Source organism: Hemitrygon akajei, chromosome 31, assembly GCF_048418815.1.
Source record: "Hemitrygon akajei chromosome 31, sHemAka1.3, whole genome shotgun sequence".
Taxonomy (NCBI): domain Eukaryota; kingdom Metazoa; phylum Chordata; class Chondrichthyes; order Myliobatiformes; family Dasyatidae; genus Hemitrygon; species Hemitrygon akajei.
The window spans coordinates 14,771,050-14,785,254 of record NC_133154.1 but is presented as its reverse complement, the minus strand read 5'-3'; the positions used below and the strand labels follow the sequence as shown (position 1 = coordinate 14,785,254).

General features: G+C 41.2%; 1 protein-coding gene across 1 annotated transcript in view; it reads left to right on the top strand.

Annotated features, from left to right (window-relative positions):
- The window catches only part of LOC140718998 (ankyrin repeat and fibronectin type-III domain-containing protein 1-like), a 207,932-nt gene that overhangs the window by 161,845 nt on the left and 31,882 nt on the right, over nucleotides 1–14,205 (top strand). The window contains exons 7-8 of the mRNA XM_073033307.1: nucleotides 11,121–11,211; nucleotides 12,417–12,524. Coding sequence (XP_072889408.1) covers nucleotides 11,121–11,211; nucleotides 12,417–12,524 — 199 coding nt within the window. The remainder of the gene's footprint in view (nucleotides 1–11,120; nucleotides 11,212–12,416; nucleotides 12,525–14,205) is intronic.

Here is a 14,205-nt window from a genome sequence, read left to right as displayed (position 1 = left end):
TGAGTTGGAAGGCAAATGCAATGTTAGCATTTGTTTCTACACTAGAATATCAAAGCAAGAACGTAATGATGAATCTTTATAAGGCATTGGTTGACCACATTTTGAGTATTCTGAGCACTTTTGGGCCCCATATGTAAGAAAGGATGAGCTGGCACTGGAGTGGGTCCAGAGGAGGTTTACGAGAATAATCCTGGGAATGAAAGGGTTAATGTGTTAGGAACATTTGTTAGCTCCAGGCCCATACCCACTGGAGTTTAGAAGAATGAGGGGGAATCTCATTGAAACTTAATAAATATTGAAAGGCCTAGATAGAGTGGACATGGAGAGAATGCCTCCAGTACTATTGAGAGTCTAAAACAAGAGGGCACAGTCTCAGAACAGAAGGAAACCCCTTTAGAACAGAGCTGAGGAGAAGCTTCTTCAGCCAGAAGGTGGTGAACTTGTGGAATTTATTGCCACAGATGGCTGAGGTGGCCAATTCATTGGATATAGTTAAAGTGGGGGTTGATTGGTCCTTGATTATGGAGGCTTGCTAGTACTGTTCAAGAGGTTTTAAACAAGTGCGGCAGGGAATGGAGACCAAAGTAGTAGATCAGCAAGAAGAGTGATTGAACAGAAGATAGAGCTTGCTTAAGTAAGTCTAAAAAGAAAAACAGGCAGAGCCAGGATATTGAACATCGTAAGACTGATGGTGTGAAGTGTATTTATTTTAATGAGTAAGACAGATGTGCTTAGAACATGAATTAGATAGATAGATACTTTATTCATCCCCATGGGGAAATTCAACTTTTTTCCAATGTCCCATACACTTGTTGTAGCAAAACTAATTACATACAATACTTAACTCAGTAAAAAATATGATATGCATCTAAATCACTATCTCAAAAAGCATTAATAATAGCTTTTAAAAAGTTCTTAAGTCCTGGCGGTAGAATTGTAAAGCCTAATGGCATTGGGGAGTATTGACCTCTTCATCCTGTCTGAGGAGCATTGCATCGATAGTAACCTGTCGCTGAAACTGCTTCTCTGTCTCTGGATGGTGCTATGTAGAGGATGTTCAGAGTTTTCCATAATTGACCGTAGCCTACTCAGCACCCTTCGCTCAGCTACCGATGTTAAACTCTCCAGTACTTTGCCCACGACAGAGCCCGCCTTCCTTACCAGCTTATTAAGACGTGAGGCGTCCCTCTTCTTAATGCTTCCTCCCCAACACGCCACCACAAAGAAGAGGGCGCTCTCCACAACTGACCTATAGAACATAATTAGTACATAAAACTACAATTTTGTAGCCATTACAGAAACTAGGTTGAGAGATGGGAAGGAATGGCATTTCAACATTTCAGGTCATTAGTGTTTCAGATATGACAGAGAGGTTAAAGGTTTTTTGGTGGGTAAATCCTCATTAGATATGTCAAAAACTTTTAAAGGTCACTTGATTAGAGTTCAGGACCAGTACGTTCCTGTGACGGTGAAAGATAGGATGGCAAGGTTCAAAATCCTTAGATGACAACAGCTATGCAAAAGGAAGCATATAGTATATAAGGTGTAGGAAACTGAAATTGGGAACAGCCCTTGAGAAATATAAAGGAAAATGGGAAGAGTTCTGATAGAGTGCCTTATGTTCTTACAGTCTAACCTATGCAAGAAATTGGGAACACTAAAGGGGCCATGAAATATCCTGGCAAGGAGAATTCCAAGGCATTTCATATGTGTAGGGAGAGAACAATACAGTAGCTAGGGAAAGGACAAAGCAGTCAAAGAAGGGAGTTACAAATACAAAAAAAATTTCTACAGATGCTAGAACACATACAAAATGTTGAAGGAACTCAGCAGGTCAGGCAGCATCTATGGAAAAGAATAAACAATCATTGTTTGGTTGAGACCCTCCATCAGGACTGGAAAGGAAAGGGGAAGAAGTCAGAATAAGAAGGTGGAGAGAGGGGAAGGAACATAAGCTGGAAGGTGACAGGTGAAGCCAAGTGGGTGGGGGGGGGGCGCAGATGAATGAGAAGTTGGGAGGTGATTGGTGGAAAAGATAAAAGGCTGAAGAGAAAGGAATCTGATAGGAGAGGAGAGTGCACTTTGGTAGAAAACAAAGGAGGAGGAGCACCAGTGGGAGGTGATAGGCAAGTAAGGAGAAGAGGTAAGAGGGGTGCCAGAGTGAGGAGTGGAAGAAGAGAGAATGGTGAAAGGGAAAGGTTGTTGGAAGTTGGAGGAATTGATGTTCATGCCATCAGGTTGGAGGCTACCCAGACAAAATATGATGTGTTGCTTCTCCAACCTGAGAGTGGCCTTATTATGTCAGTAGAGGAGGCCAGGGATTGACATGTCGGAATAGGAATGAGGAGATTGGAACTAAAATGGTTTGTATCGGGGAAACCTGCTTGCTGCAGAAGGAGTGAAGATGCTCAACAAAGCAGTCCCTCAATCTACATCAGATCTCACCAAAGTTTAGGAGGCCCCATCAGGAGCACTGGATACAATAGATGATCCCAACAGATTTGCAGGTGAAGTGTTGCCTCAGCTGGAAGAACTGTTTGGGGCCCTGAACAGAGGTGAGAGAGGCAGTGAATAGGAGGGTGTAGCACTTCTTCCACTTGCAGGGCTAAGTGCCAGGGAGGAGATTAGTGGGGATGGACAAATGAACAAGAGAATAACAGGGAGAGTGATCTCTGCAGAGGTGGAGAGTAGAGGGGAGTTTAAGATGTATTTGGTGATAGGATCCCGTTGAAGACAGCGGAAGTTACAGCTAATGATGTGCTGAATGCAGGGGCTCATGGAGTGGCAGGTAAGGGAGTTTATGTGTAAAGCCAGAGGACAGAGGAAGTGAATAAAGTCCTTTTTTGCTTCAGTGTTTGCCAAGGAGAAAGACATGGATGATGGTGAGTTCAGGGAAGTGCTGGCTTGTTTTCTCTGAGTGGCAGAGGCTAAGGAGAAATTTTCTTGAGGTTTATTAGATTATAGATAGAGTACGCAGCCAGTATCTTTTTTACCAGGGTCAAAATATCTGATGCTAGAGGGCATCCATTTAGTGTGACAGGGAGTATGTTCAAAGGAAATGTACAGGACAAGCTTTTTGTAAAGAATGACAGTTGCCTGGAATGCGCTACCAGGGATGGTAGTGGTGTTGAGCACAATAGAGGTGTTCAAGAGGCATTTAGATAGGCACATGGATGTACAGAGAATGGAAGGATATGAATATTGAGTGGACAGAAGGATATACCTCAGTAAACTATTTGATTACTAGCTTAATCAGTTCAGCACAACATCGTGGGTCAAAGAACCTGGTCCTGTGCTGAATGGTTCAATGTTCTATGTCTGTTGATATTCCACAGCATGTTGCTATTAAGGAGGAAGAGGTGTTGGGTGTTTTGAAAAACATATGGATGAGCCCCCAAGGCGCGGTGCGATCTATCCCATAATAATCAGAGAAGCAAGGGAGGTTATTGCTAGAGTCTTAACAAAAACTTTTGTATCATCTTTAGCCGCGGTCTATCACGGTGACTAGAGAATAGCCAGTGTTGTTGATTTGTTTAAGAGCAACAGGAACAAACCAGGAAATAATAGGCCATTGAGCTCTACATCATCAGAAAGGAAATTACTGGAGAAGAGTCCAGGGACAATATTTACTTGCATTTGGAAAAGCATGAACTTATTCTGGATAGTCAGCATGATTCTGTGCAGGAGAGGTCCTATCTCATAAATTTGCTTGATTTTTTAGAGAAGATGACGATGGACTTTAATACTACATTTGACAAGCTCCCTCACTGTATACTAATCCAGAAGATTAAGCCAAGGTGATCTGATAAATTGGATCCAAAATTGGCTTGCTCATATAAGTTGAGGGGTATTAGTGGAGGGATATTTTTGTGACTGGAGGTTTGTGCCCAGCAGAGTTCCACAAAATTCTGTTTGAAAAATATATTAATGACTTAGATGCAAATATAGATGGTTTGGTTAGTGAGTTTGCAAATGACATGATAGTTGGTGGAGTTATGCATAACAAGGGACGTTGTCAAACGATACAGCAGGATCTAGATCAGTTAAGACATCTGAGTGAAGAAATGGCAGATGGAACTTAATCCAAACTGCTATAAGATGATGCAGAAGCTGTAGAAGTACAGGAACCTTAGGAACATCCATGTACAGAGGGATATTGGAGTATACATCTATTGTTCTTTCAAAGTGGCAACATAAGCAGATAGGAAAATAAAGAAGGCATACAGCATGCTTGCCTTCATGAGTTGGAACACTGAGTATAAAAGTTGACAAGTCATGTTTCAGCTGCATAAATCTTTAGTTAAGCCACATTTGGAGTACTGTGTGTACTATACAGTATAGGGAGGATAAAAAGGCTTTAGAAAGGGTATAGAAGAGGTTCATTAAGATATTGGCTAGATTAGAGAGTATTAGCTATAAGGAGTTGGACAAACTTGAATTACTTTCGTTAGAACGTTGGAGACTGAGATGTAATCTGACAGAAATATATAAAATTATGGGAGACATGCATAGGGTGGTAGTCAGAATCTTTTTCCCTGAGTAGAAATTAAGATACCATAAAATTTAACATGAGAGGGGTAAAGTTTAAGGGAAAATTTTAAAGCCAATATTTATACATTGTGGTAGATGCCTGGAATGCACTGCCAAGAGAAGTGGTAGAACAGAGGTGATAGTAATGTTTTAAAGCCATTTAGGTAGGCACATGAACAGGCAAGGAATGGAGAAATACAAACCATATATAGCTGATTGGTTTCAGTTTAGTAGATCCTGCCCCTCAGAACCCCTTCTAGTAATTCTGCTACAGTTGTTCTTGTGCTCTTCTTAAATAAAGGCGCAACATTAGCCATCTTCCAATTTTCCAGGACCTCACCCATGCCTAAATATAATGCAAATATCTCTACCCCTGTGGCCGGCTGGTGGTGTAGTGGCATCAGCACTGGACTTCGAAGTGAAGGCTCCCTAGTTCAAATCCAGCTGGCTCCCTTGCCCGCTTTCCATCTGTGCTGGGTTGAGTGTCGAGCTAGCAACTCGGCCTTGTAAAAACAAGAAAGCCTGCTAAAAATAATGCCATCATGACAGCATCCCAATGACACCACTTGGAGTTAAGGGCTTTCTTCTTCTTCTATCTCTACCCCTGTATTTTTTTCCTAACTTCCCACGATGTCCTAGTATATACATCAGCCCCAGAGGATTTACCACTTTAATATGCATTAAGACCACCAGCACCTACTTTGTTGTAATGTGGAAATGTTCCAATACATCACTGTTCATTACCTTTAATTGCTCAGCTTCCATGACCTTCTCCATGGTAAATATAGTGGAGTATTCATTTAAGGTCTCACCCATTTTTCTTGGTTCCACACATAGATTACCATCCTGATCCTTCAGTGGATCTACTCTCAACCTACCTACCCTTTTACTCTTAATATACTTAGCAGAATCTTAGCATTCTTCTTTATCATATTTGTCAATGCTATCTCACATATTTTTGCTGTCCTGATGCCTTCTTATTTACTTATGCATCTCCAATATTTAAGGGTTCTGCATGATCCCACCTGCCTATACCTGACATACTGTATACCTCTTTTTTTTCCCTGAGCGTACCTCAATATCCCTCGTAATCCAGAGTTCCCTTACTTTGTCAGCCTTGTCCTTCATGCTAGCAGGAATAAAATGTTCCTGAACTCTCCCTATATCACTCTTAAAAGCTTCCCACTTTATGAGTTTAATCTGTGGACCAGTCCCACCTTTTTCCATAACTATTTAAAAACTAATAGAATTATGCTCACTGGTTCCAAAGGGCACTACAGTCACTTGCCCACCCTCATGCCCAATAAGAAGTCCAGTGTTGCCTGTCTCCAGTAGGGCCATTATATAATGTTTGAGAAAACCTTACAGAATAATTTTGATGATATTAGAGAGGATCTGGCATGTGTGGATTGGGACGTTTTTTTTTCCTGGCTAAAGTGTGGTTGTAAATGGGAGGCCTTCAAAAGGGAAATTTTGAGAATACAAAGTTTTTATGTTCAGGCAAGGTTAACAAGTTTAGGGACGTTGCATTTTGAGATACTGTATATTAAGGCCCTGGTTAAGAAGAAGAAAGAGGTGCATACCAGGTATAGACAGCAAGGAACAAATGAGTTACTTGAGTATAAGAAGAAAATCAGGAGGGCTCAAAGAAGACATGAGGTTGTTCTAACAGACAAGGTGAAGGAGACTGTCTGGGCTTCTATAGATTTACAAAGGTATTGCCAGGACTTGACAACCTGAATTATAGGGGAAGGTTGAGGTAGATTAAGATTTTATTCCCTAATGCTTATGAGTATGAGGAGAGATTTGATAGAGGTATAGAAAATTATGAGATATGTAGATAGGGTAAATGCAAGCATGCTTTTTTCCACTGAGGTTGGGTGAGACTAGAACTAGAAGTTATGGGTTAAGGATGAAAGGTTAAATGTTTAGGAGAAACATGAAGGGAACTTTTTCATTCAGAGTGTGGTGAGGGGGTGGAACAAGCTGCCAGCGGAAGTGGTGGATGCAGGTTTGATTTCAATATTTAAGAGAAATTTGGAAGGGTACATAGATGAGAGGGGTATGGACTGCTATGGTCCTGGTGCAAAATGGGACTGGGAGGAATTTTTTTTAAAAAAAATTTTCAGGAATAAACTATGTACTGACTTTTTATACTTTACATTCATTGTCAATACTCTCTGTACTGTTCAATTAAATTCCTACATATCAATAACCCATGTGACCACCTGGGATGCTATAATAATTAAGGTGCTTCCTCACCCAACCAGCCTGTCCCTTTGCAGTAGCAGAGGAATCCTGCCCTATGGTCCTTCCCTTCTGAGCTCTTGTGGTTGCACCAAGCTTCAGTGCGTCCCTTAGCACATACTCCTGCAACCTGGAATGTGCCCAGTCAGCAGCATTCTTCCACGGAAATCTCGATGTGCTGGCAGGCCAACGATTTTCAGGCAAACCAAGAGGCATCTTTCACTGAATCAATGGTGATAATGTCAATTAATAACAGAGTTAGGTTGTTAAACACTCTCATTCTGAAGATCAATTATCATTGCGACCCATTTCATTCTCATATGTCTTACCTTATATATTGACTGTTTATTGAGCTTGCTTAAAATATCAAGACATATTAACTTCGTATGACATTAGGTTCAGGTCCTAGACATTGACTATTCACCTCACTTCTGGCAACCTCCTCTGAAGGACGCCACGGTAGCAAAGCAGTTAGCGCAACACTATTCCAGAGTTCGGAATCAAATTCCAGTGCCATTCTGTAAGGAGAATCCACATGGAATACATGGATTTTCTCTGGGTCCTCTGGTTTTCTCCCACGGTCCATAAATGTACAAGGTAGGTTAATTGGCCATGGTTAATTCACCTGTGATTAGGTTAGGGTTAATCAGATTTGTCAGGGGTTGCTGGGGCAGCATGGTTTGAGGGGCTGGAAGGACCTCTGCACTGTATCATTAAATAATTAATTATCTGCAAGCAGCACTTGGTATTTGTCTCGGCGTGTGTCTCTGGGAACAGCCCATAGATCAACACGTCCTCTGTCATGTAGCTGCCGGGATGAATCACAGCACTGGTCCTTGCATCTTTCTGCACACCCTCTTCTCAAACCCACAGTGCACAAAGAGGTGAGATACTGTCTCTTCCCCACTACAGTCATCCTGCGGGTAGTGGGTGGTGGGAGTGATGCTTCAGGCATGCAGAAAGGATCTGACAGGGAGGGTCCCTCTCACTTCCAGCCATCAGGGTCTTGTCTGTTGGTGAGGTCTGATGAAGAAGCATTCTGCTGGATGGTCTGGACTGTCTACTCAAGGAACCACCCCACAGTGTCCATCAAGTCCTTCTCCTACAGTGTCTGCAGGTTGTTCCGCACTGACAACTGCCTGATGGACTTGTAGTCAAAGGTGTTGGTGCAGAAGAACTTTTCCCCAAAGGATGGGTAGTTCGGCGATGTCCAGCTGACATGACGGTATAATAGTTCTGCATAGACTATAAGGGCCAAAGGGCCTGTTTCTGTGCTGTAGTGTTCTATGTCTCCATAACTCCATAACACATTTAACAAATTCCCAGCCTTTATACCATGGCAGTCCTGGTCAGCATGAGAAGACAAAGTGATAGTCAAACAAAACCAGGATGCAATCATTTGAGGAATTTGAATTTCCTGTTTGAAATTACTGCAGGTTATAATTTTGCTACCTTTTAACATTTCTAAACATCAAATACAACTAATCAAATGATAAGCATGAACTCAGTGGCTGAAGGGCCAGTTTCTATTCTGAATCTCTCTGCGACTTGCATTGAGTGTCACTGTGACTGTATAGGAGGCCACAGGCTGATGGGTGAATGTAGAAATGGGATGGGAAATCAAAATGGCAGGCAACAGGAAGCTCAGGGTTGCCCCTGTTGACTAAATGTAAATTCTCCATAAAGCGATCACTCAATCTGTATTTGGTTTCGCTGATGTAAATGAGATCACATTGTAAACAGCAAAATCAGTACCCTAGATTGAGAAGCAACTGTGATGTCATCCAATACTTCCTTAGATTAGGAAAGTGCAAGTGAATTATAGCTTCACCTGGAAAGACTGCTAGGGTCCCTGGATGATGGGAAAAGGTGAAAAGGCAAGTTGCATTTCCTGTGGGTTGTAAGGAAAAGCTATAAGAAGAGGGTGGTTGGTGGGCACAGGGGAATGATCCCTGCGACGTGCTGAAAGATGAAAACGTATCTGGTGGAGGAATCTTTCTGAAGTAAGTACTCAAGCTTACTAGATTGGTCTGTAATGTCATCCAATACTTCTCTTTTAAGGCACATATATATACTTGAACAAAGAGCAATCAGTGCCTCAAAGTAGTTGGAGGCAAAGCACCATCTGGGGCTCCAGATGGTGTCAAAGGAAGATAAAATCTTTATCAGAAAACAGAGGTAACCACCGACTGTTTCTGAATTTTTGAGATGGAGAGATGTGAGAGAGCTGGAGAGAATATTAATGATCTTTGGTGAAGAAGTGAAATATCATTCAAGGTTCTTGCTCCTGCCTTTGGAGAGAGTGCCAGAGGGAAGAACAATCATGGAACTGTAAAATTAATTCCTATTAGGAGAGGAGGAAATTAGAAAATAGTCATAAAAATTCTTTATAGCAAATATTCTGTAGTCACTATCTTGTTAATATCCTTATTTCTTGTCAGGGTGCTTGTAAAGGTGCTTGTAAATTTGAGGCTGGTTTCACCTGGTTGGTAAGTGAGAGGTGGAGGTGTGGGAACTGGACCAATTGCAGTGTGAGGAAAGACCATGATTAGTAGAAAGGTAGTGGCAGCTCCCTAGAGATGGAAGGAGTAGAGTCAGAAGCACTCTCCCCATCCCTGAGCACTGAAAGTAAATCAAGTGCTTTCTTTAAAAATAGTTCTTGTCTAATTTAAATATAATAATCACTTACTCTGTAACAGTAAGAGGTAACAATTATATGCCAAGCAATCTGATCATGTCATTTTGTCCAAATTTCAATTCTGGGCATAATCACTTAAAATTTTTAATCCCTATCTAACTTATCATCAAGGACACTCATCTCCCTTAGAGAGAAAGGAATGTATTGGTATTAGAGAGAATCCAGATGAGGTTCATGAGAATGATCCCAAGAATTAAAGGGTTAAAGTACTCATTGGAGTTTAGAAGAATGATGAGTGATCTCATTGAAACTATCAAATATTGAAAGGCCCAGATAGAGTGAAAATGGAGAGGATATTTCCTATAGTGGAGGAGTCTGAGACCAGAGGGCACAGCCACAGAATACAAGGATGTCCCTTTAGAACGGAGATGAAGAGGAATTTCTGTGGCTAGAAGGTGGTGAATCTGTGGAGTTCATTGTCAAGTCATTGAGTTGATAGGTTCTTGATTAGTGAGGGTGTCAAAGGTTACAGGAGGAGGCAAGAGAATAGGGTTAATAAATCAGCAGTGATGGGATGGTGGTGCAGATTTGATGGGCCTGGTGGCCTAATTCTGCTCCTTATCATCTGTTCTTATCATCTTATGAACAGTAATGCAGCTAGTGGAGCTGTTGCCTATCTTGTAGTAGTACTCCCTAAACAGAGTTTAGATTTTCTCCCTATAGCCTTCTCTGGGTTTTTCCAAAGATATTCAGGTTGGTAGGTAATTGGTTACTGTGTATTGCCCCTAGTCTGTAGTTAAGTGGTAGAACTTTGAGGAATTGATGGGAATGTAGGAATAATAAAATGTGAATACTGTAAATGATGCTTGTTAGTTGGCATGCATTCAGTGGGCCGAAGGATTTGTTTCTCTGCTATCTAACTCTAGCTCACCACCTTTCTTTTAATTGGCCATTCGGGGTCCCTGCTGCAATTAGCATTTTTCAGTTGTTGGAGCAAATTTTCTGGCTTTTAAGGAAGCTTAGAAATTAGAAGCACTGCCCTCTGCTCTGACCATAATCCAACTCTCCATCCCTCCCCAAATATTCCCTCTCCCGATTCTACTCCTGACAGCTGCCTTTTCTCAGTAACCATTTCCCTTTCCTCATTATCAACATTGAAATACTGACCTGACACGGAACCCAGCAAAAACTGATGGAATAATACTTTATAGGTGTCAAGTAGATTGATATCTGGGATGGAGTATTTTCTCTGAGGCAAAAGTAAACAGTCTGGATTTTGTTCTCTTGAGTTTAGAAGAAAGAGATGTGATCTCAATGATAAATACATAACTGGTATTCAAGGCACTTAGAATCAAAGAGACACATACAGGAATGATATCTCTCCTTGTTGGGAGATCTAGAACCAGAGGTTACAATCTCAAAATAAGAGGTACCCATTCAGAATGCGAATAAGAAGGAATGTCTTTTTTCAGAATTGAAATTCTGTCCCCAAGAGGTCTGTGGAGTCTTAGTCACTGAGTATATTCAAGATATTGATTGATAGATTTTTGGATGGGAAGAAATTCATGGGGTTAGCTCGGGAATGTGATGCTGTGGTAAAAAAAATTGTGATCTAGTTAAATGATGGAATAGATACTAGGGGCTGAACAGTCTGCTTCTGCTTGTTCTTAAACAACTTTTATAATAATATGTCTCTCACCATCAGGGTGCTGTGTACTACGTTCGTGTTTCAGCTTACAACATGAAAGGCTGGGGACTACCAAAGCTATCTTCTCCCCCCTGTGCCTCTCCTTCCAGTAAGTGATGATGCTTATTGTTGCTTTACATCAAACTCACACTTACACTATATACCACCATGCATGACCTATGCTTGATTAACAGTCAATGAAGTATCTTTGAAGTCCAGTAATGGTATTGTAGGATGTGCTGCAGCCAGTTTATATGAGGGCACTCCTATACACAAAGCTTTGATAATTGTTGAAAAACAAAAACTGCAGAGGTCGGAAATTGGAAATAAAATCAGAGACTGAGACACATAAATCTGAGGCTGGTCAAGTCTGTAGAAAGAAGGACAGACATAAAGTTTCAGATCAATGGCTTTTCATCAGAACTAGGAAACATACTTATTATTGATTCTTAATGTTAAATGGGGTAAATGTTGGGCAGGACACAAGTGATCATTCTCTGCTCTCCTTCAAGACAAGACCAGTCGTTTGCATTTGGCTGCGAAACAGACAGGATTACATCAGAAAAGGGCACATCTGCTGTCATCTGAAAAGCAGCTCCTTGGACAATGTAGGACTCCCCCCTACATTGTGGAGTGTCAAATGAGACAATATTGCTTAAGTCTCTACAGTGGGACTTGAACCAAGAGCCCTCTGCGTCAACACTGAAAGAAATCCCAACTAGGCCACAACGTTGCAAGTGATATTACTTTGAACTGCTTGGTCATTAAGGTAACAGCAGCAGAAATGCCGGTCATTTGGTCTTACAAAGCCACCTAGCCATGCTAAATAGAACCAAGATCATAAGGAGAAATGGTAAAGGGATATATAATGTAATACCACCTAAAATAAATTATTATTCTGCTTTTTAAAATCATATATCTTGCTTTCTTTTGCCTCTTTTCCTAAAGATTCAAAAGCTTAAACCTATTTTCATTCAGATCATTTGATTAAAATCATTTTTTACCAAACCACATCCAAGTTGTTTGGCATAACTTTGGAAGTTTGGCTGGCCACTTTCTGGTAAGACTATCCTTGCTCCCAGGTACAGTTTCCACACCAGGGATATGTTGGATGATGTCATTCTTCAATGTCCTGGTAATCCCAAAATAACCTGGTGGTGTCAGTCTAACACCGGGATATCTGCTGGGAAGTGAATTATTTCCCCTCATCCTTTATTTCACCATTGCCCCTCCACTGTAGAAACTAAGAGGCTTTGTTACCTTGGTAATGTGTGAATACTAAGCAACAATGTCTGTCCTCTGATCCCTGTGTAGGTTGGAAAGAGTCCTCAGATATTAAGCTGAGGCACAAGGACCAAAGCCAAGCAGTGCTGCAGCTTCTGGAGAGAGTTAAAGGTCCTTGTCATCGGAGCTTTTTCGTGGGTGAGTTCAGTCAACGTCCTGAACTATTTCCATACTCACAGTGCAACCCATCAGTTTAGTGCACTGGTAACCAGGCTGGATGTGACATTCACACATAGTAAAAACTTTGCGATCTTTCAACAGTTTAATATTTGGGCAGTTTTCCATCCATATTTTACTGAGTAGCTATCACAAACAGAGCCTGAGTTCCTCACCTCTAATCTGTACTAGTTAATTTGACCAGGCCAGGAACTGGAAAGCTACAACTGGTACCCAATGATTAAGTGAGGACTCCAAGTTGGTAAGAACTTGCTCAAACAGTGCGCTAGCACCTGCATCCGTCTGTGAAGACTGGCTCGGGATTTTGTTCACCCACTTATCAGAAACAAATAGGGACTCTCTGTTTAGAAGAATGATACCAAAACTGAAAGGCAATGCTTAATGTGGCAGTACCATTGGAAAAAGAGAAGTCTGAGGATGACCTAGTAGAAGCCTTTAAAATTATGAAAGGGTTCATGTGTGAATGTGGTGCAGATAGTCTGTGTGTGGAAAGGTGTGCTAATTTGGATATGCATTGTGGGTCAATGTAAGCTTGTTCAAAGCACTGTTGTTGCATCCTGGTGAAACAACCAAAGGGAAACAGGAATGTGGTAAATTAGAAGTATGGGAGAGTAACAGAGGACAGAAGCCCATAGGAGTGCCTGAGGCTTTGGGCGTCATTCTGTGGGGTTTATGTATCACTATTACAGTGGAGTAAAGGGAACTACAAGGCATGAGAGAGGAGTTGGCTGAAGTTGATTGGAAGGGGACACTTGCAGGGATGATGGTAGAAGAGCAATGGCTAAAATTTCTGAGAGTAATTCAGAAAATGCAAGATAGATACATCCCAAAGAAGTATTCTGAATGGAGGATGAAGCAACCATGGCTGACAAGAAAAGTCAAAGACAGCATAAAAGCAAAAGAGAGGACATATAATAAAGCAAAAATTAGTGGGAAGTTAGAGGATTGAGAAGCTTTTAAAAACCAACAGAAGCAAACTAAAAGATACATAAGGTGAGAAAAGATTAAATATGAAGATAAGCTAACCAGTAATATATGTTTCTTTGGATATACAAAGAGTAAAAGAAGGGTCAGAGTGGATATTAAACCACTAGAAAATGACTGGAGAGGTAATACTGGGAAACAGAAATAGTGGACAAACATGATAAGTATTTTGCATCAGCCTTCACTGTGGAAGACACCAGCAGCATGCCAGAAATCTGAGTGTGTCGGGGTTGAAGTATTGGTGCTCTTTCTAAGGAGAGGGTGCTTGAGAAGCTGAAAAGTCTGAAGGTAGATAAGTCAGCTAGAGCAGATGGACTACACCCCCAGGGTTCTGAAAGAGGTAGCTGAAGAGATTGTGGAGGTTTTAGTAGTGATCTTTCAAGAACCACTAGATTCTGAAATGGTTCTGGAGGACTGGAAAATTACAGATATCATTCCATTCTTTAAGGTGGGGGGGCAAAAGACTAAATCATAGAGCAGTTACCCTGACAGTGGTTGGGAAGATGTTGGAGTCCATTATTAAGGTTGATGATTCGAGATCATTTGAAGCACATGATAAAATAGGTCAAAGTCAGCACAGTGGCCTTAAGGGGTAATTTTGTCTGACAAATCTGTTGAAATTCTTTGAGGAAATAACAGCCAGGATAGACAAAGGAGA